Consider the following 27,158-nt stretch of genomic DNA (forward strand, 5'->3'; position numbering starts at 1 on the left):
GCCACTCCTGCATTGTCTTGGCTGTGTGCTTAAGGTCGTTGTCATGTTAGAAGGTGAACCTTCGCCCCAGTCTGAGGTCCTAAGCACTCTGGAGCAGGTTTACATCAAGGATCTCTCTGTACTTTGCTCCGTTCATCTTTCCTCGATCCTGACTAGTCTTCCAGTCCCTGCCGCTGAAAAACATCCCCACAGCATGATGCTGCCACCAAAATGCTTCAACGTAGGGATGGTGCCAGGTTTCCCCCCGACGTGACGCTTGGCATTCGGGCCAAAGAGTTCAATCTTAGTTTCATCAGACCCGAGAATCTTGTTTCTCATGTTCTTAGAGTCCTTTAGGTGCCTTTGGCAAACTCTAAGTGGGCTGTCGTGCCTTTTACTGAGAAGTGGCTTACGTCTGGCCACTCTACCATAAAGGCCTGATTGGTGGAGTGCTGCAGAGAGGGTTGTCCTTCTGAAAGATCCTCCCATCTCCACAGAGGAAATCTGGAGCTATCAGAGTGACCATCGGGTTCTTGGTCTCCTCCCTGACCAAGGGCTTTCTCTTTCAATTGCTCAGTTTAGCCAGGCGGCCAGTTCTAGGAAGAGTCTTGGTGGTTCCAAACTTTTTCCATTAAAGAATGATGGAGGCCACTGTGTTGTCCCTCGACACAAACCTATCTCGGCGCTCTACGGACAATTCATTTGACCTAATGGCTTGGTTTTTGCTCTGACATGCACTGTCAACTGTAGGACCTTATATAGACAGGTGCGTGTCTTTCTAAATCATGTCCAATCAATTTAATTTACCACAGGTGGCCTCCAATCAAGTTCTGGAAACATCTCAAAGATGATCAATGGAAACAGGATGCACCTGAGCTCAATTTGAAGTTTGTTTCATAGCAAAGGGTCTGAAAACTTATGTAAATAAGTTATTTCTGTTTTTTAAAATCTACAAACCTGTTTTCGCTTTGTCATTATGGGGTATTGTGTGTAACTTGATGAGTAATTCCTTTTATTTAATCCATTTTAGAATAAGACTGTAACGTAACAAAATGTAGAAACAGTAAAGCGGTCTGAATACTTTCCGAATGCACTGTAAGTCAGAGGTCAGAATGTATTCCATTGAGTGAGATGATCCATTGGTCGCACATATAGGCTCTCTCTGTTCTTTCCTCAACAGAGATTGTTGGTTACATAAATTGTTGGTTACAAGCCTTTTAGGGGCCATTTTAGTTGAACAGATATCATTTTAATTTCATTCCTTTAACAGATATTAATTCATGTCTCTGTTCATCACCAAGTTCATCACTCTAAAACATAAATGGGCCTTAGAACTGCAAATGCTCTCAATTCTAGGTTAGAATACCTTGAAGACATCTCACCTATAGAAAGCAGCATCAAATCCCTTGCCAAAATGCCAGTCGGTAATGGAGGTGAATATCTTGCTCAGTGTCTCATGGTCAAAGGAGTCGATAGAAACAATATTCAAATGACGAGTGAAGCGGCCTATGATTTAAAAGAGAAACTAACTGGTAAACTTTTACAACAAAATTATATGCACATTGAGAAAACCTACCTACTTGAAAAGGTAACACAATTTATGCATACCAAATCACTGAAGCAAAGGGTCTTGTTCAGTACGATCGAAATGGGAGAAAATGTTTTAAAATGGAGCGCTAATACCACAACTTTTTCAATAAGAAACGCAAATTGATGTGCCTTACTGAACACCACCCAGTACTGAAGTGCAAAGAAAGAGTACCTGTAATGTCATTCCTCCCCCCTCCAGGGGGCCCCATAGCGGCTACGAACAGAATGTCCACAATGTCAATCCTGGAGGTGTCTTTCTTGTCGTACCAGTGGTAGTGGTCGATCCACTGCCTCAGCAGCTCGATGGGTGGCTGGGCGCCATAGATCTCCTTGGCAGGCATGTTGAGGTCATCTGATAGATCAAAGGTCACTAGGGTGAATCTCAATTGTATTTCCTTGATTACTCACATCCTCTCTCCTCACCCACTTTTTAAAATGTATTGGAGAAGAAAAGTCAAGGTTCCTCCCCTCTGACCTTCTTCAACAATGCGTTTTGAGCAGGGGAGAACGACTGCCCCCTCTCATTAAAGCCACAAAGTTCAAAGCTGACCGTGGTACTGCAGGCATTATTTGCAGAAAACAGGATCCCCCATTATAGTGAATGGGAAGATGACAATCTCCGTGGATAATCTTTGTGTAAATAAATGAACAATTCTAAGACAATCATGGTACCAACAATTGCTTCTATTACACCAGATGTATGTCCTTGAACCACACACAGAATAAGTTCTAAGGATAATTGAATTGCTAATTGGAGCCTGCAGTACCTTGGTCGGCACTCGACTTGAAATACTCAATGAGAGGGCGCAGCACTAAGCTAGCCTGCAATGTCACATCCTGGAGTAGCTCAAACTGCGCATGTTATCTATCCATGAGATGCCATCTTAACCAACTTTTTTGGCTTCAAATGCGCTATTGAGTCTTCATAAAGGAATGAATGGTGTCACGTGATCAATGGCTTTGTCCATTCATATACAGTCATTGGTTTTGAGGAGGGGAGGAGAGAGGATGTGTGGAACCAAGGAACAGAGGATTCATACACTCTTTGAGGTGAAATGGGAGGGGAGACACTGGCTGTGTCCAAAATGCCACCCTATTTCCTATTTCTTTTGAGGGGAAAAAGTAGTGCACTATATAGGGAATAGGTTGCCATGTCAGACGCACCTGTGTTAAGCATTGAGTAGCATGGACACAGTAACGTGCTCCACTGAGTGCCCTACTCATTCCTTACCCACGTAGACGACACACTTCTTTCCCATGGGTGGCCCGAACACGCCCTTCCTCCGGCGGTCCAGCTTGCCCATGATGATGTCCTGGGTCTGGTTGGCTGAGGTGCGTGCCGAGAAGTTGATGCAGTTAGGTGTGTAGCGCTCCTTAGGAAGCTTGAGCAGAAAGCTGTTGTTGATGACTGACTTGCCCGTGCCGGTGGGCCCCACGAACAGCATGGGCACCCCGTGGGCCAGGTAGGTCTGCAGGAAGAACAGCTGACGGGCTGTCTCCATGGTGGGGATGATCAGGTCTGACACCTAATAGTGGGAATAGAGAGAGAGAGAAGGGGAATTTTAGTTAAAGAGCATGACAACCTGGTTACTTGCATTTGAACCCCTCCAATCACTAGTAAACTGACAAGGAGAAGAGAGATTTTACAGAACATGGCCACCCAGTTATAGCTCCATTTGACCCCATCAAGCAGTCACACTCTCAGGTAAACAACTGACATTGGCTCCAGCGGCAATAGTGGACTCCTCCTTGGTGATGGAATCAGTCCATGTATTCCACTGCCCTGTGCCCTGCTTGTGGAAGTAGTAGTCATAGATGGTGCCTACAGAGGAGGGGAAAAAAGAAAAATATGACTAATTGTACCTTTGATTCTTTCACTTGCTCAATACAATAATTAATCAAATGCATTTCAAGGTGCTTAACAAATAAAATAATACAATGTGAAGAAGATAAAACAAAAAACGTTTCTGTGCAAATGTAAAATCAAGATAGACATCGATAAAATTAAGAGATTGAAATAGTAAAACAATAGTAAGATAACCGTGGATACGAGAGACTAACGCAGCAATAAATAAAAGGCGATAAAATAAGATACTGAGAAAGGGATGAATTACATCAAGTAGATCATATGCCTAAAAGAGAACTAAAAGCACCCTGGGTAAAAGCACAGCTGAAAAGTGATGTCTTAAGCAGCAACGCTTTGGGGACTGTTGTCAGGTATGGTTGTCAGTCACAGCACAACTCATTGATAGGGTCATGTCACCTCTCTCAGGGAAAACGTTGTTCTTGGTCAGTTTGACACTTTTGGGCCGGGGGTGGTTGTCATCCATGCCCATGATCAGGTTCCTGTAGAAGGCGTCAAACTTATTGCGGCTCTCCCCGTTGATGGTCCCGCCCACGCTCCACACCACAGCGAATAAGAACAGGCCCTGCAGCCACATGGTCACCTGCTGACTGGACATGGGCTCCGCGCCATCGGCCCCCGATGATGCAATGTCGTCTGGTGAAGCAGTACATGCGCAGCAACACGCACAAAGGAACGCGGTCACGCACATACATACAGTACATGAATTCAAGGTCATCAATCAATAAGAAAGGTCTTCTAAACCGTCTCCAGGCAGATATAACACAGTTTATGTTTGGACTTCATGGTTTGGACATTGTATGATGAAACAGCTGTGTGTTGGCTGACCTAGGAGACAGGTGTAGAGCCTCATCAGGCTGTAAGCCAGGTGGATGGGGGATGTTGACACCAGGAAACGACACTCTCTGGAGATGAAGTCCAGACAGGGCTGGACCAGCCAGTTGAACATGTCTACAATCTGCAGAAAGACACGAGATGGTGTGTCACATATAATACAATGGAAAGGGGATACCTAGTCAGTTGCACAACTGAATGCATTCAATCAAAATGTGTCTTATAACCCAGTGGACAAAGCGTGGTACAAATCATTGATTATGCTGTATGGGGATAATTATATAGGAATATTCAAATTGACCTTCCTTAAGTAAAACAAAAAAGAAAACAGTGTTTTTGTATGTGTCTGTTCTCACCAGGTCTCTATGTTCAGTGCTCAGGCTCTCAGGCAAGGTGTCCATGTAGGAGTCTCTGAGAGGGGCCCAGCCTAACTGGTGAGGCTCCATGTAGATCATACCACATCTGAAGATACAAGGACAGTCAGCCAGCCATGTACAATTCATTAAGGGGCAAATCCTAACTTCTAACTTTTTCTAAGTCAAATGTTCACTTAGCTTTCCATTGACATTAATGGATGACTAAGTGAACATTCAAGTTAAGTGGAAGTTAAGATCCACCCCTAAAAGCAGAACAATCATTTCTTCATCAAGGTATCAACAACCAGCAACCAACTTGATATACTACCACTGGTTGACTCAACACCCAACCAGAACGGTTTGCTCCTTTCTTCCAGTCACAAAATACAGTAAGCCACAACATATTGAATTTGAGGACACTACTTCTCGAAAACCCTCACCCCCACTCACCTGCTGACCGTAGCTGGGGAGGCCTGCTCCAGATCGGCGGTCTCAAAGATCAGACTCATCTTAGCGCTCATCTGGATGATCTCGCCACTCATCAGACACAGCTACAGAGAACAAAGTACAAAACCTACCTTAGTGTTTGGCACGAGACGAACAGGGCACTCGTTATTTAATCAATGGACACTGTACTACTGTCCAAAGAGGGCAAATCATGGTAAAAGGTGACTTGGAAGAAGTAAAAAGAAAACTCAATTTACTCAAAGCCGACATGTATAATGCTTACAGTAGTTACTTGTTATACGTGCGTATGCACCTCTCTAACTTCATATTATAAAGCTTATATGTTATGTCTCCCTATAACCAGATTTCCATCCAACCTTTTTATGAGAGTAAAGTACATGTCAGATGTTTTTTTTTTTTTATAGAATCAGCGACTTTGTCGGTAAACTTTCCAAATGTCGACAAAACAAAATACGCTAGACAAGGTGGGATCTTTTTGTGTCGGTAAAATTAATAATGCGAGAAATGGCGGTGGAAACGCTTTTATGCGCAAATATTGATATAATAACCATCATACAGAAGTAAACTTGGGTTCACACTACGACTCGGGAAAGCATACAGTTTATTAGGCTACAGATGAAATAAGTTAGGAGGATGAACTTCACATGGTGGTGAAAGTGCACAGTGATGAGCTTGATGCTCCTTTCTAATAAATATTGAGGGTCTTATTCTGGTGACATGATGATCAATGCTTGGCCTTTTATCCACAATAAGTCAATTTGATGGAAAAACATCTCTGGTGGGAAAATCTTTTTTGTAGATTTTAGAATATTTGCATGAAAATCTGTTGCCAATTGAATGCAAACCTAGTTAATGAAGCTAACTCCTTACCTTCTTGTTGTCGTCCAGCACGGTGTTCATGTTCTCGATCCACACCGCGTCGATGGGCCCGTCGAAGAGGATCCACTGGCGGTCGTCCGAGATGGAGACGGCCTGCTCCCTGAAGGAGACGGCCAGCACCCCGTCTGACCACTCGTGGCTGACCGGGTCGAAGCAACCGTACAGCTGGCCCATGGTGATGGCCTTGGGGTTGATGATCCGGTAGTCGACCGCAAACTCCTCCATCAGACCAGCTGGGGGTAAACAGGATGCCAGAGGATGGAAACATGGTGACCATAAAAATGGAATATAAAGTGTGTATCATATTTTGGTGCAATTTACTTGTTGTTGCCAAAACTGACGCTACTTATGGCTTGATAATGTGGACTTTCGATGTCATAAAGTTGCTGTCTGGTAGGACTAACCTTCAAACAGATCACCCAGGGCCCCAGCCAGGACTTTATAGGCAGAGGTCTTCCCACCCAGAGGGTCTCCCACGATCATGAAACCGTGACGCACCAGCATCATATCATACACCTACCAACACAAAAGAACCAAAGGGAGAAATTCTTACAGCATTGATCCTTATTCAACCACAATGTCTTCGAATAATAGGTGAGCTTGAGGCATCAGTGTCACTGAGAAGGACAGAGAAATGCTACCATTTTGTTTTTGGATTACCTGGATGATTTTGCCGATGAACCAGGGCACGGGCTGGAGCTGGAGCTTGGTGATGTTGTCATTCAGGGCCTGCATGAGAAGATCGTAGTCTGGTTTGGGAAGGACCACCCCAGGGAAGAGATCCGATATGATACCCTATGGATACAATTCAAGCATACAGTCATGTGTGAAAGACTGAGAGATAGCATAAAATTACTCAGTTTGTAATGATGACATTGGTGCATAGGTGCATAGTGTTGATTTTTCAGTGTAACATTTCTACTGTTAATTCCAGAGTGAAATTAGCACTTTAAATGGTAAATTAACCCTTATCGGTGTAAATGAACCCCAGTGTTGGTTTTAATAACAAGAGTTAAACTAAAACCACACCCATCATTATCAGATTTCCCAGCATGCGCTTATTGCAGGTGTATTTTAAGAATTGTTTATTTCAATATCTATGTTTTTGCATGGTTGATGAATTTTTAATTGAACTAGGCAAGTCATAACAAATTCCTATTTACAATGACAGCCTAGGAAAAGTGGGTTAACTGCCTTGTTCAGGGGCAGAACGACAGATTTTTACCTTGTCAGCTCGAGGATTCGATCAAGCAACCTTTCGGTTACTGGCCCAACACTCTAACCCCTGCCGTATGCTACTCAAATATAAATAACATACATTTTTCTATACTAATCCAATCTGTTACTGGGGCTTGTTGCACCCGTTACTGAAATGGTTGTTCCAGTTATGATGCTTTAGGTAATCTCATATCTTATTCTTCCCAAACCTGGCAGTCATTCTGAATGCAGGTTGTAGGTGAATACAAATATTTGAGATCCCCACTCTGGCTGGATTCTAATAGGAATTACACATCACGTTGCTAGCCAGCATAATGTGACTTGATGTGGCCTGGAAACAATGAGTTTGAGGCAACTGTAATAAGGTAAAACTAGGCCCTCAAAATAAGGCCTTATGAAATACTGTATGTATTGTAATAATTACATTTTAATGATAACATATGTGCTTAGGACCTCATCTGGTAAAGGCCACAGGACTGAACATGAATGAATGCAAACACCATTTCTCTCTCACTAACAAATACAGTCATGGGTGGTAACTCATCACTCAAAAGGCACACTGGGAAATTCAAAGTGGTAATTTAACACTGAAAAGTGTGGACCAGTATGGAGACTGGAACTGTGTTAAATTTAACTCTCAGTGTTGATTTAACACCAGAGAATTTGCTGTGTGACAATGATGACATTGGTTACCTAGATAGAGAAATCATGTAAAACAAAAACGGCCTGATAAGATATACAAAATCAGGGTATCCCAAATCAGTGTGACAAAGCTGAATAATGCTGAAACATAAGCAACATTACTTGAAACAGAGGCACATCCTGAGCCAGAAACTTGGCCATGTTGACGTCCATCAATGCCCTGAGCAGCAGAACACTCTCGTTCTCCTTCGGGTACTTCAGTTTCAGGTTCCCCGCGGCAGTCAGGACTGATTTCACGGCGCGCATACCATAGTCGTAGTGATGCTGCGAGGACAGCTGCTCTGAACACAGGCGGTAGGTTGCCACAATCTTCCCGGCAAGACTGATAGGAACACCAAGAAAGTTTGTTTTTTTGAGTCAACGTGAGAAGTTAGAGAACTATGTACGACAAGACAACCACAGTAGATTAGTTATATATCAGTATGATTCATACCTGCGAGACTCGATAAAGCCCACGGAGTAAAGTGAGATCTCACCAATGAGACCATAGTCAGGCACCATCATAGCCACCGTGCGGAAAAGAACCTGCAAGAGAAGATTGACAGCTCCACACTCCCAATCTTATTGTTTTTCTTGCAATAAACCTAATGCTAAACTAGTTGAACTATACAATGTAAATTGTGACCTATCCCTTTTAAGTTTGAAATAACTACTGTTGATCCTATAGTCAGTGGTAGGTGTACTGTACCTTGAGGTTGTCTGGGAGCTCGGCCCTGCCTGCATAACCAGGGTTCATGGTGATGAAGACGGAGCAGGTGGGATTGAGGGACAACTCGGTCCCCTCGAACATGAAGGTCTTCAGGTCCCTGGCGATGGCCTGCTGGATACTCAGCACCTGCTGGGCCACCACAGACAGCACCTCCACTTCGATTCGGTTGAACTCGTCGAAGCAGGCCCAAGCCCCGGACTGTGCTAGTCCTTTGAAGAACTTACTCATGGCTTTGTAGTCCAGGCCGTCAGAGCAGTTGAACACCACACACTGAGAGAAGCAAAGAACAAGACATAACAAATCAAATTGTAGTGAATGAATGCAATTAAATATGATACCTGAAGACTGAACAAACTTTGGGTGAAAAGTTAAGACGTAGTAATGCATTAGTAGGGCTCTCGAGTGGCGCAGCAGTCTAAGGCACCGCATCTCAGTGCTTGAGGCGTCACTACAGACACCCTGGTTTGAATCCAGGCTGTATCACAACCGGCCGTGATTGGGAGTCCCACAGGGTGGCGCACAATTGGCCCAGCGTCATCCAGGTTTGGCCGGTGTAGGCCGTCATTGTATATAAGAATGTTCTTTAACTGACTTGCCTAGTTAAATAAAGGTTAAAAAATACAAAAATGATCATGTACCTGCTTAGCCAGAGCTTTAGCCAGATCCTTGGTGGTCTCAGTCTTGCCTGTCCCTGCAGGGCCCTCGGGGGCTCCTCCCAGGTTCAGCTTCAGGGCACCCATCAGTGTCCTATGGGAACACATAACATGCAACCTCCGACATGACTGTTCTCTTTTCATAGACATAGAGTACCTTTCAATATCCTTACGGAAGAAAGTTATGTCCAGCAACTGTGCCCATGTATGTATCATTGCATTATAACCATGGTCATGACTATGTTAGTGGTAAGTCAACCAAGTCGGGGGTTACAGTTGATGACTGACCTATAGCAGCGGTCAGTGAGTGGGGTGATGACCAGGCGGCCGGAGTTGCCCAGGTACTCGTAGCCGTACTTGACAGTGGTGGTGATCATACGCAGGCGCACGTCTCCGTCCTCCCAGAAGTACCTCAGCTGACTGATCCAGGAGAAGTCATTCAGGGAGGAGATACGGTCCTCAGCCAGTTTAGCTACCACGTCCCGAGCTGGGAGAGAGAGGAGAGAGTGTGTGAGTGAGTGAGAAAAAGTGTGTGTGTGAGAGATTTGGCACCGACTTCCTCTGGGGTGAACTCAGAAGAAGAACTAATATAAAGGAAAAAGTGGGACATACCGTGGACATCGATGACTGTGAGAGATCCTAAGGTCATTCTGGCCCCTCCATTCAGCTTCCCACGCACCAGCTCCACAATGTCAGCTATTTGGGCATTGCTCTTATCCACATAGGCCTTAGAATGGATCAACATATACAGTACCAGTTAATAGTTTGGACACACCTACTCACTCAAGGGTTTTTCTTTATCTTTACTATTTTCTACATTGTAGAATAATAGTGAAGCCATCACAACTATGAAATAACACATATGGAATATTGTAGTAACCAAAAAAGTGTTAAACAAATCAAAATATATTCTTCAAAGTAACCACCCTTTGCCTTGATGACAGCTTTGCACACTCTTGTCAGTCTTTGGTCTGATGAGTCCAAATTTGAGATTTTTGGTTCCAACCGCTGTGTCTTTGTGAGATGCAGAGTAGTTATTGATCTCAGAGAAGTTTGTGAGGCGCAGAGTAGTTATTTATCTCCGCATGTGTGGTTCCCACCGTGAAGCATGGAGGAGGAGGTGTGGTGGTGCTTTGCTGGTGACACCGTCAGTGATTTATTTACAATTCAAGGTACACTTAACCAGCATGGCTACCACAGCATTCTGCAGTGATACACCATCCCATCTGGTTTGCGCTTAGTGGGACTATAATTTGTTTTTCAACAGGACAATGACCCAAAACACACCTCCGGTCTGTGTAAGGGCTATTTGACCAAGAAGAAGAGTGATGGAGTGCTGCATCAGATGACCTGTCCTCCACAATCCCCTGAACTGAACCCAATTGAGATGGTTTTGGATGAGTTGGACCGCAGAGTGAAGGAAAAGCAGCCAACAAGTGCTCAGCATATGTGGGAACTCCTTCAAGACTGTTGGAAAAGCATTCCTCATGAAGCTGGTTGAGAAAATGCCAAGAGACAAGGGGGGCGTTTGATCAGCAACTGGGTCAAGTAGGCGGGGCTACATTAGGTGAATAAGGATGTAGAGTAGAGACCAAGCAGACCAAGCAGACCAGGCTGGGGTTTGTGGTTAGAGAAGTCAATGAGAGAAGTGAAACATTCTTACTTGGGCTCCCGAGTGGCGTAGTGGTCTAAGGCACCACATCTCAGTGCTTGAGGTGTCACTACAGACACCCTGGTCCATTTAAAAAAAAAAATCGAAGGTGTGCCTTTGATTTGACAGCCTGCACATGCACAGTTCGACGTAAGCCGACTGTCAGACCCGATGACGTGTTTCTGTGCATGAGCTTAGCTAGCCAACGTCGCCTTGACTTGCCTACAAGAGTGATCAGGGATTTCTATAGGAGATGCAGTTTCTGCCTATCTTCATACTGTACTGTCTTTGGTAATGCTATGTATTATGTGACTCACGTGCAGGGTATTGGTCTCGATGGCCTCAGAGACCTCACTGGTCCAGAAAATGGACGAGGCACAAATTACAACCTGACCAGGCCACTGCAACACCCATTTTTTCCTGGGGACCTGCAAAATAATCATGCATAAAAAATAATACATTTGAAGTGTAATTGTCCAAAAACATTTCAATTTACATTTTTTACATTTTCTAAATTGTATTTATGTCTTTACTGTACCTCGACATACTGGTCCACTCCTTTGTGGATGACATCTCTAACGCTGGTCATCATCATGCTTTCCACCTGCTGTAGCCACTTCTCCACCATGCCCTGCATGGGACCACACCACACAGTCACATCACTGTGTGTGTGTGTGTGTGTGTGTGTGTGTGTGTGTGTGTGTGTGTGTGTGTGTGTGTGTGTGTGTGTGTGTGTGTGTGTGTGTGTGTGTGTGTGTGTGTGTGTGCCTGAATGCATGTGTGTGTGTCCTACAATAGTACCTTAGCTTTGGCAGGGTAGAGCTTGGTGCTAAACGGCACTAACTCCTTCTCAGAGCTGATCATGCCAGTGATCTCCATGTCCTCGGTGAACTCCAGCTTGGCGATACCCTCGAAGCACTTCTTCAGGTGGGGCTGGACACGCCTCGGGTCCTTTGTCTCTGACAGGATCTCCAGCAACTCATCGTTAGACAGGAAGAAGAACCTGTGGATTAGATTCAGTCAGAGGTGAGTCCGAGATGGCAGCCTATTCCCTATGTAGTGCACTATAAAGAGAATAAGGGGCTCTTTCAGACACATCCCCCGACCCCCGGCATTTTGATTGGAGCATAAGCCATTCACTGTGATTGAATTGAAATGTACCCAGTTAAATACTAAATCAGTTGACAGTTCTGACAGTTCTCCAAGGGCATGACTCTTCAAGGGCTAAATGGGCTACACAATCTTAACTCACAAGTCTCCCATAGACATGAATACATACAAGGTTGACGTAAATGCTAAAATACACACATTTCACGTGAGCATTAACATACAGTGGTACTTACACTGAAGAGTATGTCAAAGCGACAGGCAAGTTCAAAGAGAATGTTAATAGTTGTTTGAATTACCTGGGGAAGAATAGTCTCTTTTTCTCCAGGTAGGTGTTGAGGCCTCTCTGGATGTCCTCCAGAAATACATTGGCCTCCTCGAGACGGCCCAGCATGTTGGCCTGGTCTGTAGCCACCAGCACACGCGTGTCCTTCATCTGAACACACACATACAGGGTATTGGTCAAGATAAGGAAATCCCCACACACATATAGGCACGCACACACACGCACACACAGTAATTTCGGGGGTGTATGTGTCTCACCGCCTCAGCGATGATATCTTTCCAGTATCGGTCCACAATGGCAAACTTGCGTCCCTCCTCAGGCATCTGGGCGATGATGTCCTCAGAGCTGAAGATGGGCTCCAGGTAGAGCCAGGTTGCTTGACACTTCAACATGGAGTCCAAGATGTCCTGCATCATCAGCAACTTCTCCTCCCATTGCTGAGAACAGGGGGGAGAAGGGAAAATAAAGATTTGAGATTGAAGTGAAAAGGATAAAGAAAGTGAGAGGTAAGAGAAAGAAGAAAGAGGGAGTGAGAAAAACAGAAAGATTTAAAAACCCTTAGAATGAATGTACAATACGAACGTACATTACAGGAGAACATTGGCTAGTATCAATTTTCATGGCCATGAATGATCTCAACTGGGATGTCACCCAATCCAGTAGACCAGAGATGACAGGTGGCAGTGTGATGATCCTACCTTACAGTCAGCCTCTATGGGCTTGATGAAGGGTGACCCTCGCATGGTCTGGGTCTTGATGACGTGGTCGTCTAGGAGCACTTGGATGTCGTCCACTGCAGATACAATACTCGTACCCTACACACACACACATGCGGAATAAGAGATGGCTTCTTTCCACACCCAACATCACACAGCACACATCATACTGAACCAGTCTGGCCTATTAAAGGCCCAGTGCTGTAAAAAACACGATTTCCTGTGTTTTATATTCAGTATCAGTCAGAAGTTTGGACACACCTACTCATTCAAAGGTTTTTCTTAATTTTTACTATTTTCTATATTGTAGAATAATAGTGAAGACATCAAAACTATGAAATAACATATATGGAATCATGTAGTAACCTAAAAAGTGTTAAATATTTGAGATTCTTCAAAGTATCCACCCTTTGCCGTGATGACAGGTTTGCACACTCTTGGTATTCTCTCAAACACCTTGTCATGACTTTTCCTCCTGAGTGAGGATCAAAGAGAGCCACCCCACCCCCCTCTCCCACCAGATATGATTTTAACGACCTATCGTAAACTTTCTCTCTCTTGCCTTTGCAGTATTGAGAATGGAATGTCTGAGTGTTAGAATAGAGAGAGACTTTGCAGTACTTTAACATCAAAAGATTGGATATTGAAACAATATTTCTAACATAAACAATGTGGGGAATGGTTGGTGGGGATCGAAACAATAATCAAGTCATATAATTTAGCATTTGTGATGTCATTACGGATGGTATAGCAAGATAACTGTATCTTTAAGAGCTTTCACAGTGTAGTTATCAGATTTGCATCTAAATGTTGTAAAACTTATATGATTAAATATGAAACTAGTTGTGAAAAGATTAAGTGTGATTTTGGCCTTCTAGATGAGAATTGTTTTTCATGTAAGCTTTTTCCGAGTCAGTGACCACGCCCACGTGAGCACAGACATTGTGGCAACGTGATGGAACCGCCCTCCAAGGCGAGTGCATAAAAGGACTGCTAACGAAATTTACAACAGACCAGTATGCGTGCAGTGCGAGCTGAATACGTTGAAATGGTTGCATTTTAAATACAGACTAGCGTGACCGACAGCGTGAGCTGAATGTTACGAAATGGTTAAGACCCTCTGAAACTCGACGAGTGAAGAAGGCAAAGACTATACCAAACATTCTCAGTCTGCAGCTGGGTAATGTAATGTAGTCTAGAACTTTGACAAAAAACACGAGAAAGATCCCATCAAGCAACCATTGGAACGTCTGAAGGATCCATCTAACAAACACTTCCAGAACAAAGCAGCCTACTACAACTTAACTGCCATCCAGGACCTCTACACCAGGCGGTGTCAGAGGAAGGGCCAAAAAATTGCCAAAGACTTCAGCCACCCTAGACATAGACTGTTCTCTCTGCTACCGCATGACAAGTGGTACCAAGTCTAGGTCCAAAAGGCTTCTTAACAGCTTCTACACCCAGGCCATAACGCCATATGGCTATCCGGACTATTTGCATTGTCCCCCTCCCACCCCCATATCTACGCTGCTGCTACTCTCTTTTTATTATCTATGCATAGTCACTTTACCTCTACCTACATGTACATATTACCTCAATTAACAGGTGCCCCCGCACATTGATTCTGTACCGGTACACCCTGCATATAGCCTTGTTACTGTTATTTTATTGTTGCTCCTTAATTATTTGTTATTTTTATTTATTTATTTATATATACACATTTTTTAAATTATATATATTCTTTTTATTTTTTTAATATTTTATTTAACTAGGCAAGTCAGTTAAGAACAAATTCTTATTTACAATGACAACCGAGCAATGGACATTAGTCATTGTGAGACGCAGAAGTGAACGGATGATCTCTGCATGTGTGTCTCCCACCGTGAAGCATGGAGGAGGAGGTGTGATGGTGTGGGGGTGATTTGCTGGTGACATCGTCAGTGATTTATTTACAATTCAAGGCACACTTAACCAGCATGGCTACCACAGCATTCTGCAGTGATACGCCATCCCATCTGGCTTGCCCTTAGTTGGATATATAATTAGTTTTTTAACAGGACAATGACCCAACACACGTACAGGCTGTGTAAGGGCTATTTCACGAAGAAGGAGAGTGATAGAGTGCTGCATCAGATGACCTGGCCTCCACAATCACTGAACCTCAACCCAATGGTTGGGATGAGTTGGATTGCAGAGTGAAGGAAAAGTAGCAAACAAGTGCTCAGCATATGTGAGAACTTCAAGACTCTGAAGCTGGTTGAGAGAATGCCAAGAGTGTGCAAAGCTGTCGTCAAGGCAAAGGGTGGCTACTTTGAAGAATATATTTTGATTTGTTTAACGCTTTTTTGGTTACGACATGATTCCACAGGTGTTATTTCATAGTTTTGATGTCTTCACTATTATTCTACAATGTAAAAAAAAGTTAAAATAAAGAAACCCCCTTTTGACTGGTACTGTATATTTCCACACTATGAGGTTGGAATAATACTGTACAATTGTGAAAATTATGATAATGGTCATTTAGTGTAAGAGCTGTTTGTTTTGGTGGGAATTTTGGCCTACCTGATGACATCACCAGGTGGTAAATTAGTTAATAGACCAATAAGAGAGTTCCAAACCTCTGCCTATAACAGCTCATTTTCAGTTTACCCCTTAAACCAGTCCCAGACAGTCCTAGCAAAATTTTTGCTTGAGAAATTGCTCTTGCTAAGAAGCTATGTGAAAACAATCATAATAAGGTACTTAATTGTTACCCAGAAATTATTTGATATTGAGATAAAAAAACGGCTGCATTGGGCCTTTAAGAAAGTTGATCCTGTCTAGGGTGTAATAGTATCTAATATTGGCATACTTGATTACTTTTTAATAATTTAAAAGTCCAGATGGCAAATTTTGTAATTAGTTAATACTGTATGTGTGTGTGTGTGTGTGTGTGTGTGTGTGTGTGTGTGTGTGTGTGTGTGTGTGTGTGTGTGTGCTTTCGCGTGCCTGCTGCTGCTTACCGTGTCCCTGTAGGCGGTGAAGGCAAAGCGGAGCTCAGCCCATTCAGCCTTCATTTTCTCCATGGCCTTCTCCAGAGAGTACTCCTTACTGGCAGACGCCCCTATCTCCTCAAGCCTGAGAGTCGAGGAAGGAAAAGTCAGAGACAGCTTCACATTGTACAGCAAATCACAACATAACACATTTATGGAAAAGAGCAGAAACCCACTGAACACCGTAATATCACTCGGGCTGGGACGATACCAGTATCGCAATATTCTTTCCATAGCAAAAATGAAAACACGAAGCAGAGCATACTCTTTGGTCCTTTATAAACCTGCTGTATATAAAATATTGTGTGCTATAACTTAGAAAATAAATTGATGACAACATAATGATGTTTGCTCCCAATATTAGGGCTGGGTTCCTAAAGAAGTAAAATCCGCTTTGTGTTTTGTTTCCTTGCCACGGTATTAATGAGTAAGGTGCTACTGGTATAATACCACATTGAATCTCATTATGGTAATAAAACACCAATACAGTCCCTGTTCCTTACCAACAATTATTTGGATTTCAGTTCCCTCCTATCTATCGCAATGCTAAGGCAGAGTGTAGTGTAGGAATGAGGGGTTCTTACTTGTCGGAGAACTTGGACAGGCCCAGCTCCACCATGTTAAACAGTGAGGTGTCCACATCTGGCTTGACATCGAAGCCCACGATGGTGCTGATCTGAGAACAGGACACAGAGAAGCATCAATTATTCATCTCAGCTTCATGGATCACAGGTATGCAGGACTTACTGACCATCTTATCTGAGGTTGAACTGTCTGGTACTGATAAGAGTTGTACTGTGGCTACTGACTGTTTCATGATAACAACATTTTTCAAAAAATAACTAAATGTGACCCGTTTTCAGATGTGACCCGTTTTCAATGTGACCCGTTTTCAACTCCAATTTTAGGACAAGCTGACACTGTTTTGTAATGTGTTATCATACATAAATCCTTAAAAACACATGATATTCTGTCTCCGTGTTCAATGTTGGTGCTCTGCTTCAGAGCTCCAGAGAGGGAGGGTCAGGGTACTGACCCTCTCCCAGTGACGGTCCTTGATGCCTGGATTACAGATGGTGGTGAGGATGGGCAGGTGCTGCTTGAACTTGTCGATCTTGATCTTGAAGCTGTCGGCTACGCGGCGCGGCCCTGGCAGGTCGGAGAAGGACTTGGTCAGCTTATACATGGTCCTCCACATAGTGACCAGCTCTTCTGAGATCTTCTCAGCATTCAGGTGGAGGAAGGGACCTGGGGAGTGAGGCGCAAGATGAGAAAGTACACAAACAAGTAAGCAAACAAACAATCGTTTCGGACCACAATGTGTATAAACAAAATATATAGTTATTAAGGCAGTTCTTTCGATTAAAAATCTTATGCGTGGAACCGTAAAGTTGTAATACCAGTTGACATTTATCATAAAACTATGATACATCTTGATAAATGTTTTACAACATGGCATAGTTCTGTACCGTTCATCCAGATCTCTGATTTGTTCTGGAAGTTGAGGGAGTTGGTCCACAGCTGGTCATAGGGCTGCTTGTTGCCCATCAGGGTCTGCAGCATGGGAAACTGGCTCTGCTCCTTCTCCAGCAGAGTCTCCTCTTTGTTGATGTCCTGGAGGTGAGCGGAGAAGGCGACAAACCAGTACCATATGAAAGTCATTCAGTAGCAAAAGCAGCAAACACAGCAACAAAACCCACAAGGTGATCCGATGGCTGACAAATTCGTTTCGCATATCGCTCCTCATTACAAGCAGTTTCAGTGAAGGCAGGTCCAAACTGAGTTAGTAAAGTGAAACAATTCATAAACGATTCTCCTTTCACTCACGTCCAGTTCGGTGACGGCGGCGTCCAGACAGGAGGTGAGCTCGTTGAGCTTCTCCACGTTGTTTTTCATCTCCTCCAGACTCATCAGCTCCTTCTTCTTGAAGGCCTCCACCTCCTTCCCCACACACTGCAACATCTGGTCAAACTCTGCTGTCCTGAGGAGGAGAGACAGGAGAGGAGACTCAGCATGAGACATAAGACGTCTGTGGTTTTGGTCTAGTATTTCTGTTTTGGTTTAGTGTGCATTTCACGAAGAGTATTAGGGCATTACGGTGAAGTTTGAAGAGTGTGAAGAGAAAGAGGGCAGGGAGAGAGAGAGAACAAAGAAGTGAAAGAAAAGAGAATAGAAGAGAAGATGTCTCCATGCAAGGTTTAGTATTGGAGGTTCCGGTTGTAAAGTTGACATGATGGTTCGGGATGAGGATTAGCCTTATTAGGGTCAGGACTGTCAATGTGTACTGGTGTGTAGTTACCTCTTGAGGAGGTGGTCCTCGGCATGTACTCTCCTGGTGGCCAGACGGCTCTTACTGATCTCAAACACAGCCAGGATCTGCTCTGGCCAGTGGAACACACTACTGTTCAACTTCACATCATCATCTGGAGAGAGAGATAGCACAGAGATATCATGGTAGGTATAGAACTAAACATGCAAAACCTCCACCACAATAAGCAATAACACTTCAAAGGCGTTATCCATAAGATTTCAATTCAATTCAATTGAAAGCTTATGGATAACACCTTTGCGATCCATAAGATTTTCCCATTTAAATCCCAATGCAGAAACGTGTTTCCTAGAACGACAGGTGTTCTACTCTACATGACCAAACAACATATCTGCTCAGTGCATCTCAATTCTATGCCCAAATCCCCAACTGTAAACAACTATCGACAGAGGTCCTCCATTACGCACGAGGCAGGGTGGCGTAGTCCAAGAGGAAGCTGAGGCGGTTGGCGGCCTCGTTGATCTCATCTTTCAGCTTGTGGACGGTCACCTCGCTGGTGTGCTTTAGGTACTGGTTCAGGGTCACCAGCTCCTCCGTGTTGCCTGGGGCCCCTGTGATGGTTGCAGCGATCTCGTCATAGCGGTGACAGATGCTAGAAAAAGAATATAGGATTTCCGATTATTTTCTTCCAACAGTAAGGGAGATTTAGCTCTTTGTTATAAGTCAAACACTTCAAAGGTAGCAGTAACATTAGTACACAATAGTAGGAGCATTACATAATTGAGTCAACTGTGAATGAGTGGATTTACCATCCAGTCATTTTTGTGTAAAGTGTGGCCTTATGGGTAGTGTAGTTCTATCTAAAACATAAGGAGTTCTTCCCTCTCTCACCTCTTGTTGAGCTCTCGGTTCTCGTCCACCTCGAAGACGATGAGCCTGTCCTTCAGCCTCTCAGCCCGGTCACACAGGTCCTTGTTCAGGCTCAGAACGTCCAGGCAAAACATGGACAGGGGCACCGTGATGTGCATTGAGGCAATCTCCTTCCACAACTGCTGCACACCCTCGATTTTCTGAGAAGGGGTGGGTAGAAGTAAGTGTTCTCATCCAATCTCCAAATTCGCCATTCGAATAATAGCCTCTATTTTCAGCTTGACAATGCAATTCATGTTAAATTGTTGAATATTTTTTACGTTATACAGTACCAGTCAAAAGTTTGGACACACCTACTCATTCCAGGGTTTTTCTTTATTTTTGCTATTTTCTACATTGTAGAATATTAGTAATGACATCAAAACTATGAAATAACACATACGGAATCACGTAGTAACCAAAAAAAGTGTTAAATAAATCAAAATATATTTTATATTTGACATTCCTCAAAGTAGCCACCCATTGCCTTGATAACAGCTTTGCACACTCTTGGCATTCTCTCAACCAGCTTCATGAGGCAGTCACCTGGAATGCACGTCAATTAACAGGTGCCTTGTTAAAAGTTAATTTGTGGAATTTATTTATTCTTAATGCGTTTGAGCCAATCATTTGTGTTGTGACAAGGTAGGGGTGGTATATAGAAGATAGCCCTATTTGGTAAAATATCAAGTCCACAATTATGGCAAGAACAGCTTAAATAAGCAAAGAGAAACAACAGACCATCATTACTGTAAGACATGAAGGTCAGTCAATCTGGAAAATTTCAAGTGCAGTTGCAAAAAACCATCAAGCACTATGATGAAACTGGCTCTCATGAGGACTGCCACAGGAAAGGAAGACCCAGAGTTAGCTCTGCTGCAGAGGATAAGTTCATTAGTTACAGCCCAAATTGTGAGGATCGACGCTGTAGACGAGAAGCAAGTACAGGGAGTAAACATTTAATAAACAACCGACATGAAACAGAACATGAACAGCGTCTGGACAGGGGAAAAATAACGACATCAACGACAATAATGCTGACACGGGGAACCAACGGAGAAACAGACAGATATAGACGGGGCAATCAACAAAGTGAAGGAGTCCAGGTGAGTCCAATGAGCGCTGCTGCGCGTAAAGATGATGACAGGTGTGCGTAATGAAGGCAGCCTGGCGCCCTTGAGAGCCAGAGAGGAGGAGCGGGAGCAGGCATGACAGTACCCCCCCCCCCCCCCTCCCTCTAGGGGTGCCACCCGGCGTCCCACCTGGGTGAGCCTGACGGGGCGGCCGAGGCATGGGCTCTGGACAAGCTGGCTGAGGCGTAGAAGACCGACGAGCCGGCAGAGGCGTGAGAACCTGAGGATCCAGCTGTTGCGTGAAAGCCTGACGATCCGGCTGAGGCGTGGGAGCCTGACGAACCGGCTAAGGCGTGGGAGCCTGATGGGCCGGCTGAAGCATGACGTGGGGTGGGCGCCTGCCAAACCGACCGAGGCAAGAAGACCTCTCGAGCCAGCTAAGGCGTGGAAGCACGACGAGCTAGCTGAGGCACTAGCGGTTCCATCGGCGATTGCACCAGGACCCGACGTCACCAACCAAAACAAAAAACAAAAACTCCCTGATACTTCCTTTAGTGGTGTCAGCATTCTGTGAGGATCGACGCTGGAGACGAGAAGCAAGTACAGGGAGTGAACATTAACCTGTTTGGGATAGGGGGCAGCATTTTCACTTTCGCATGAAATGCGTGCCCAGAGTAAACTGCCTGCTACTCTGTCCCAGGTGCTAATATATGCATATTATTAGTAGTATTGGATAAAAAACACTGAAGTTTCTAAAACTGTTTGAATGATGTCTGTGAGTATAACAGAACTCATATGGCAGGCGAAAACCTGAGAAAAATCCAACCAGGAAGTGGGAAATCTGAGGTTTGTAGTTTTTCAAAGCTTGGCCTACCGAATACACAGTGTCTATAGGGTTAAGTTGCACTTCCTAAGGCTTCCACTAGATGTCAACCGTCTTTAGAACTTGTTTCAGGCTTCTGCTATAAAGGAGTGGGGAATGGGAGCTGAATGAGTCAGTGGTCTGGCAGAGTGTCTCAGGCTCGTGATGCACGCTCCCGACAGAGTTAGCTCTTGTTCCAGTAAAGACAATGGAATTCTCTGGTTGGAACATTATTGATGATTTATGCTAAATACATCCTATAGATTGATTCCATATATCGTTTGATATGTTTCTACGACCTGTAACGGAACTTTTAGAGTTTTTGTCTGGACCTAGTGCTCATGAAGATGGATTACTGGGCTGAACACGCTAACAACTAGTGGCTATTTGGACATACATTATGGACTTTATGGAACAAATCAGTCATTTATTGTCGAACTGGGATTCCTGGGAGTGCATTCTGATGAAGATCAAAGGTAAGTGAATATTTATCATGTTATTTCTAACTTCTGTTGACTCCAGCATGGCGGAAATTTCTTTGGCTGGATTTGGCTGGATTGGGCTCTGAGCGCCGTACTCAGATTCCCGTAAAGTTTTTTTTAAATCTGACACAGCGGTTCCATTAAGGAGAAGTCTATCTTTAATTCTGTGAATAACACTTGTATCTTTTATCGATGTTTATTATGAGTATTTCTGGGATATCTGTGGCTATCTGCAAGATCACGGATGTTTTGGAATCAAAACATTACTGCACGTAACGCGCCAATGTAAACTGAGATTTTTGGATATGAATATGCACATTATCGAACAAAACATACATGTATTGTGTAACATGATGTCCTATGAGTGTTATCTGATAAAGATCATCAACGGTTAGTGATTAATTTGATCTATATTTCGGCTTTTTGTGACTCCTATCTTTGGCTGGAAAATGGCTGTGTGTTTTTTTGACTTGGCTCTGCACTAACATAATCATATGTTGTGCTTTCGCTGTAAAGCCTTTTTGAAATCGAACACAATGGGTAGATTAACAAGATGTTTATCTTTCATTTGCTGTATTGGATTTGTTAATGTGGGAAAGTTACATATTTCAAAAAAATATTTTGGAATTTCCCGCGCTGCCTTTCAGCGGAATGTTGTCGAGGGGTTCCGCTAGCGGAACGACTGCGCTAGAAAGGTTAATAAACAACGGACATGAAACAGAACAGGAAAAGTGTCTGGACAGGGGAAAAATAACAACATCAATGACAATAATACTGACACGGGGACCCAACGGAGGAACAAACAGATATAGACGGGGCAATCAACAAAGTGAAGGAATCCAGGTGAATCCAATGAGCGCTGCAGCGCGTAATGATGGTTACAGGTGTGCGTAATGAAGGCAGCCTGGCGCCCTCGAGTGCCAGAGAGGGGGAGCGGAGGCAGGCGTGACACAAATAAATGCTTCACAGAGTTCAAGTAACAGACATCTCAATATCAACTGTTCAGAGGAGACTGCGTGATTCAGGCCGTCATGTTCGAATTGTTGCAAAGAAACCACTACTAAAGGACACCAATAAGAAGAAGGTACTTGCTTGGGCCAAGAAACACGAGCAATGGACATTAGACCGGTGGAAATCTGTCCTTTGGTCTGATGAGTCCAAATGTGAGATTTTTGATTCCAACTGTCGTGTCTTTGTAAGACGCAGAGTAGGTGAATGGATGATCTCCACGTGTGTGGTTCCCACCGTGACGCATGGAAGAGGAGGTGTGATGCTGTGGGGGTGCTTTACTGGTAACACTGTCTGTGATTTATTTAGAATTCAAGGCACACTTAACCCGCATGGCTACCACAGGAATTCTTCAGCGATACGCCATCCCATCTGGTTTGCGCTTAGTGGGACTATCATTTGTTTTCCAACAGGACAATGACACAACACACCTCTAGGCTGTGTAAGGGCTATTTGACCAAGAAGGATAGTGATGGAGTGCTGCATCAGATGGCCTCCACAATCACCAGATCTCAACCCAATTGAGATGGAAAAGCAGCCAACAAGTGCTCAGCATATGTGGGAACTCCTTCAAGACTGTTGGAAAAGCATTCCAGGTGAAGCTGGTTGAGAGTGTGCAAAACTGTAATCAAGGCAAAGGGTGGCTATAAAATGTATTTTGATTTGTTTAACACTTTTATGGTTACTACATGATTCCACATGTGTTATTTCATAGTTTTGATGTCTTCACTATTATTGTACAATGTAGAAAATAGTAACCCTTGAATAAGTAGGTGTGTCCAAACTTTTGACTGGTACTGTAGGTCTACTAGTAGTGTTTGAAGGAAAGAAGGCAGAGAGGCAAATCTACCTTAGTAAAACCTTGCAGGGAGTGTTTTTCTTTGAGGAACGCCACTATATCCTGCTTTGCAGTGTTGTCTAGTAGGTTGCTGTACTTCTTATACACGTTCAGGTACCTGGAGATCATATTGAAATATTGCAATGAGTAATTTTCTTAAAAGAGCCTTCATCCACCAAACAGGTTAACATAAAAGTATTGGAAGAAAGTAGAATGTCAGATAGTTGACTCAAATTTAGGTAGTATAGGTTTAGTTATGTCCCCATACTTCTTTGGTCCCACAGTGTTCTTCTGGAAGATGCTCTTGGCTCTGTTGATCAGGTCTGTGACCAGCAGCTCGTCAGGTCTGACAGAGTGCAGATAAAGGCCTTGTCCCTGGATTTCTGGGAACAGGTTACACTCCACCTGTACAGAGAAGACCAGACAAACTGTCAGTCACAATCCTTTCCATGCTGAGCACCAGAACAGATTCATTATATTTGTTTTTTTGTAGATAGAGGTCACATTCAATGGGTACAAATGTGAATAAACGATTTTAAAGCCCACATACAGTCTTTTTTTATTACATTTTTTAAATCATCACTGTATGTTTAATAAATAAATACATTTTTTTCCATGAAAATAACTAAAAATATTTGTTTAATCATTTATTTCCCTGAGCCTCCTTTTGCCATTGAAATTATCAGTCTGTGCGGTTAGGATCATCTAGACTCTGAGCCTACCCCGCTTACCACTTCAAAGTATAAGGATACATATGCAAATAAAAGGTGAATGGTCATTGGTCAGAATAATCTGATCAGATTGTGATGTCATGATGTGGGCCAAAAACTCCATCCCATCTAAACAGGCTGAAACTCCAGGATTTATTTTCAAAATCAAAAAAGTTTTATTTCAACCTCATAGGGTGGAAATATCATAAAACAGGACTGCACTGCCCCTTTAAACTGTTAATATTGGAAATGTTTTATTTCCAGAAATATATTGAACAGATTAGATAAACAACTGAACATTAATTATGAAAAACTGAAAGGACAGGAGGCTGAGAGTTCTTTTTTTTATACCCGTGGGAGTTTCTGGGCGCTCTTGATGATCTCCATGAAGCCCCGGTGGATGAGCTCCCAGCATTCTTGAAGGCTGGGCAGGAAGACAATGCGAGGCTCCTCCACCCTCAGCTTGACCAGCAGCACCTGAGGCTGCACGAAGCGCATCTCGTCAAACACTTCACCGAAGTCATTCCCGTCCTGTCCAACAAATCATAGAGAACAGAAAAAATAACATTGGTTTTCTTTATAATGAACTAATTTAAATATATAGGCACAGTATGTGTTTCTATATCAAGTGTAGAGTGGATCTGGTCTGATCAAACGGGTGTAATCAAGTTAGGGTAAACCATGTGTGTAATTATAGATCAGGGGCATCAAACTCACAGACGATGCAATCGGCATCACTCTGCACACTGCCCTATCCCATCTGGACAAGGGGAATACCTACAGTTGAAGTCGGAAGTTTACATACACTTAGGTTGTAGTCATTAAAACTCGTTTTTCAACCACTCCACAAATTTCTTGTTAACAAACTATACGTTTGGCAAGTCGGTTAGGACATCTACTGTCACGCGGAATGACGCTGGAGAGACGAAGCAGGTACGGGGAGTAAACATTTAATAAATGATGAACATATAACGAGACAGGCACAACGTCAGCAAACAGGAACTAAGACAAAAGACAATCAATGCAGCAGCAGGGAACAGAGCAAGGGAACAGACAAATATAGGGGAGGAAATGAACATGTGATAAGTGAGTCCAGATGAGTCCAATAACGCTGATGCGAGTGACGAGAGAAGGCAGGTGTGACATCATTGGTAATCAAGCTTACTACTGTTGTGTCGTCGGCAAACTTGATGATTGAGTTGGAGGCGTGCTTGGCCACGCAGTCATGGGTGGACAGGGAGTACAGGAGGTGGCTGAGCAAGCACCCTCGTGGGGACCCAGTGTTGAGGATCAGCGGAGTGGAATTAATGTTTCCTACCTTCACCACCTGACCGTCAGAAAGTCTAGGTCCCAGTTGCACAGAGCGGGGTTCAGACCAAGGGCCTCGAGCTTAATGATGAGCTTGGAGGGTACTATGGTGTTGAATGCTGAGCTATAGCCTGAAGCTAATTGGCTAGGGCTCCTGTGCTACCACTGAAGCCCACTCCTGGGCTACAAGACCCGGACCCATTTACTGCCGGTACGGAGCACGGAACCCCGCCTATCCTCTACGACTGGAATACCGACATAATCTGCCCGGGGACTCCAACAGGCCCCTCAGGCGTGACGCCCGCTGAAGGCCCATTCTGCTAACCTACTAGGCCTGTTAGCTACCTAGAGCTACCTGGAACCCTACTAATTCCACGACTGGTCTATCGACGTCACCGCACGAAGAGGCAAAAACAGACTTCCCCCCCATCGCGACGTCCCCCAAAGGCTAACTTGCCTGCCCCGGTCTGCTAACTGCTAGCTTATCTTGCAGCTAGCGCAGCCAGGAAGCTAGCACCAGTTAGCAAACACAATTCTACAATTCACAACCTCTCTTTCGCCATCGCTATCCGGCTTGGATTCTCTGTCGACACGACCACGTCTGGTTTGCAGACGTGCCCTCAACCGGCCTCCGTCTGAGCAGACCCCCTCCGTCTGAGCAGACCACCCCCCCGGGCTACTAACTTTAAACGCGTGCTAGCTTAGTGGAGGCCTCACTACTCCATCTACGGCTGCCCCCTGGACACTATGATCACTTGGCTACATAGCTGATGCCTGCTTGACTGTCCATTAATTCACGGTACTCCATTCTGTTTATTTGTGTTTTATCTGTCGGCTCTGTGCCTTAACTCAGGATCTGTGTGTAGTTAATCCGACCCTCTCTGCCCAGTCGTCGCCATTTTTACCTTCTGTTGCTGTGTTAGCTGACTAGCTGCTGTTATCTCACCTGCTGTTTTAGCTAGCTCTCCCAATCATGACCTGCAATCACTTTATGCCTTATTGTATGTCTCTCTCAAATATCAATATGCCTTGCATACTGTTGTTCAGGCTAGTTATCATTGTTTTGGTTTGCAATGGACCCCGTAGTTCCACTCTCCGTACCTCTGATACCTCCTTTGTCCCACCCTCCACACATGCGGTGACCTCACCCATTGAGACCAGCATGTCCAGAGATACAACCTCTCTTATCATCACCCAGTGCCTGGGCTTGCCTCCGCTGTACCCGTGCCCCACCATACCCTGGTCTGCACATTATGCCCAGAATCTATTCTACCACGCCCATAAATCTGCTCCTTTTATTCCTTGTCCCCAACGCTCTAGGCGACCAGTTTTGATAGCCTTTAGCCGCACCCTCATCCTACTACTCCTCTGTTCCTCGGGTGATGTGGAGGTAAACCCAGGCCCTGCATGTCCCCAGTCACCCTCATTTGTTGACTTCTGTGATCGAAAAAGCCTTGGCCTCATGCATGTCAACATCAGAAGCCTCCTCCCTAAGTTTGCCTTACTCACCGCTTTAGCACACTCTGCCATCCCTGATGTCCTTGCCGTGTCTGAATCCTGGCTTAGGAAGGCCACCAAAAACTCTGAGATTTCCATACCCAACTCTAACACTTTCCGTCAAGATAGAACTGCCAAAGGGGGAGGAGTTGCAATCT

At 44.1% G+C, this 27,158-nt stretch overlaps 1 protein-coding gene across 1 annotated transcript in view; it reads right to left on the bottom strand.

Annotated features, from left to right (window-relative positions):
- dnah3 (dynein axonemal heavy chain 3) overlaps positions 1 to 27,158 on the bottom strand; it is a 57,565-nt gene that overhangs the window by 19,428 nt on the left and 10,979 nt on the right. The window contains exons 10-43 of the mRNA XM_055924386.1: positions 24,547 to 24,726; positions 23,754 to 23,890; positions 23,498 to 23,603; positions 19,205 to 19,383; positions 18,781 to 18,965; positions 18,344 to 18,467; positions 17,872 to 18,025; positions 17,514 to 17,658; positions 17,081 to 17,292; positions 16,629 to 16,720; positions 16,015 to 16,129; positions 12,995 to 13,111; positions 12,554 to 12,733; positions 12,310 to 12,446; positions 11,705 to 11,906; positions 11,442 to 11,534; positions 11,221 to 11,331; positions 9,865 to 9,979; positions 9,541 to 9,739; positions 9,238 to 9,346; positions 8,579 to 8,869; positions 8,324 to 8,415; positions 7,993 to 8,212; positions 6,631 to 6,765; positions 6,375 to 6,486; positions 5,962 to 6,203; positions 5,074 to 5,174; positions 4,624 to 4,729; positions 4,262 to 4,391; positions 3,833 to 4,069; positions 3,288 to 3,391; positions 2,801 to 3,095; positions 1,742 to 1,921; positions 1,362 to 1,485 (exon numbers count right to left, since the gene is read on the bottom strand). Of these exons, the coding sequence (XP_055780361.1) occupies positions 1,362 to 1,485; positions 1,742 to 1,921; positions 2,801 to 3,095; positions 3,288 to 3,391; positions 3,833 to 4,069; positions 4,262 to 4,391; positions 4,624 to 4,729; positions 5,074 to 5,174; positions 5,962 to 6,203; positions 6,375 to 6,486; positions 6,631 to 6,765; positions 7,993 to 8,212; positions 8,324 to 8,415; positions 8,579 to 8,869; positions 9,238 to 9,346; positions 9,541 to 9,739; positions 9,865 to 9,979; positions 11,221 to 11,331; positions 11,442 to 11,534; positions 11,705 to 11,906; positions 12,310 to 12,446; positions 12,554 to 12,733; positions 12,995 to 13,111; positions 16,015 to 16,129; positions 16,629 to 16,720; positions 17,081 to 17,292; positions 17,514 to 17,658; positions 17,872 to 18,025; positions 18,344 to 18,467; positions 18,781 to 18,965; positions 19,205 to 19,383; positions 23,498 to 23,603; positions 23,754 to 23,890; positions 24,547 to 24,726 (5,261 nt within the window). The remainder of the gene's footprint in view (positions 1 to 1,361; positions 1,486 to 1,741; positions 1,922 to 2,800; positions 3,096 to 3,287; positions 3,392 to 3,832; positions 4,070 to 4,261; positions 4,392 to 4,623; positions 4,730 to 5,073; positions 5,175 to 5,961; positions 6,204 to 6,374; positions 6,487 to 6,630; positions 6,766 to 7,992; positions 8,213 to 8,323; positions 8,416 to 8,578; positions 8,870 to 9,237; positions 9,347 to 9,540; positions 9,740 to 9,864; positions 9,980 to 11,220; positions 11,332 to 11,441; positions 11,535 to 11,704; positions 11,907 to 12,309; positions 12,447 to 12,553; positions 12,734 to 12,994; positions 13,112 to 16,014; positions 16,130 to 16,628; positions 16,721 to 17,080; positions 17,293 to 17,513; positions 17,659 to 17,871; positions 18,026 to 18,343; positions 18,468 to 18,780; positions 18,966 to 19,204; positions 19,384 to 23,497; positions 23,604 to 23,753; positions 23,891 to 24,546; positions 24,727 to 27,158) is intronic.

The sequence above is a fragment of the Salvelinus fontinalis genome, chromosome 1 (genome assembly GCF_029448725.1).
Source record: "Salvelinus fontinalis isolate EN_2023a chromosome 1, ASM2944872v1, whole genome shotgun sequence".
NCBI lineage: Eukaryota > Metazoa > Chordata > Actinopteri > Salmoniformes > Salmonidae > Salvelinus > Salvelinus fontinalis.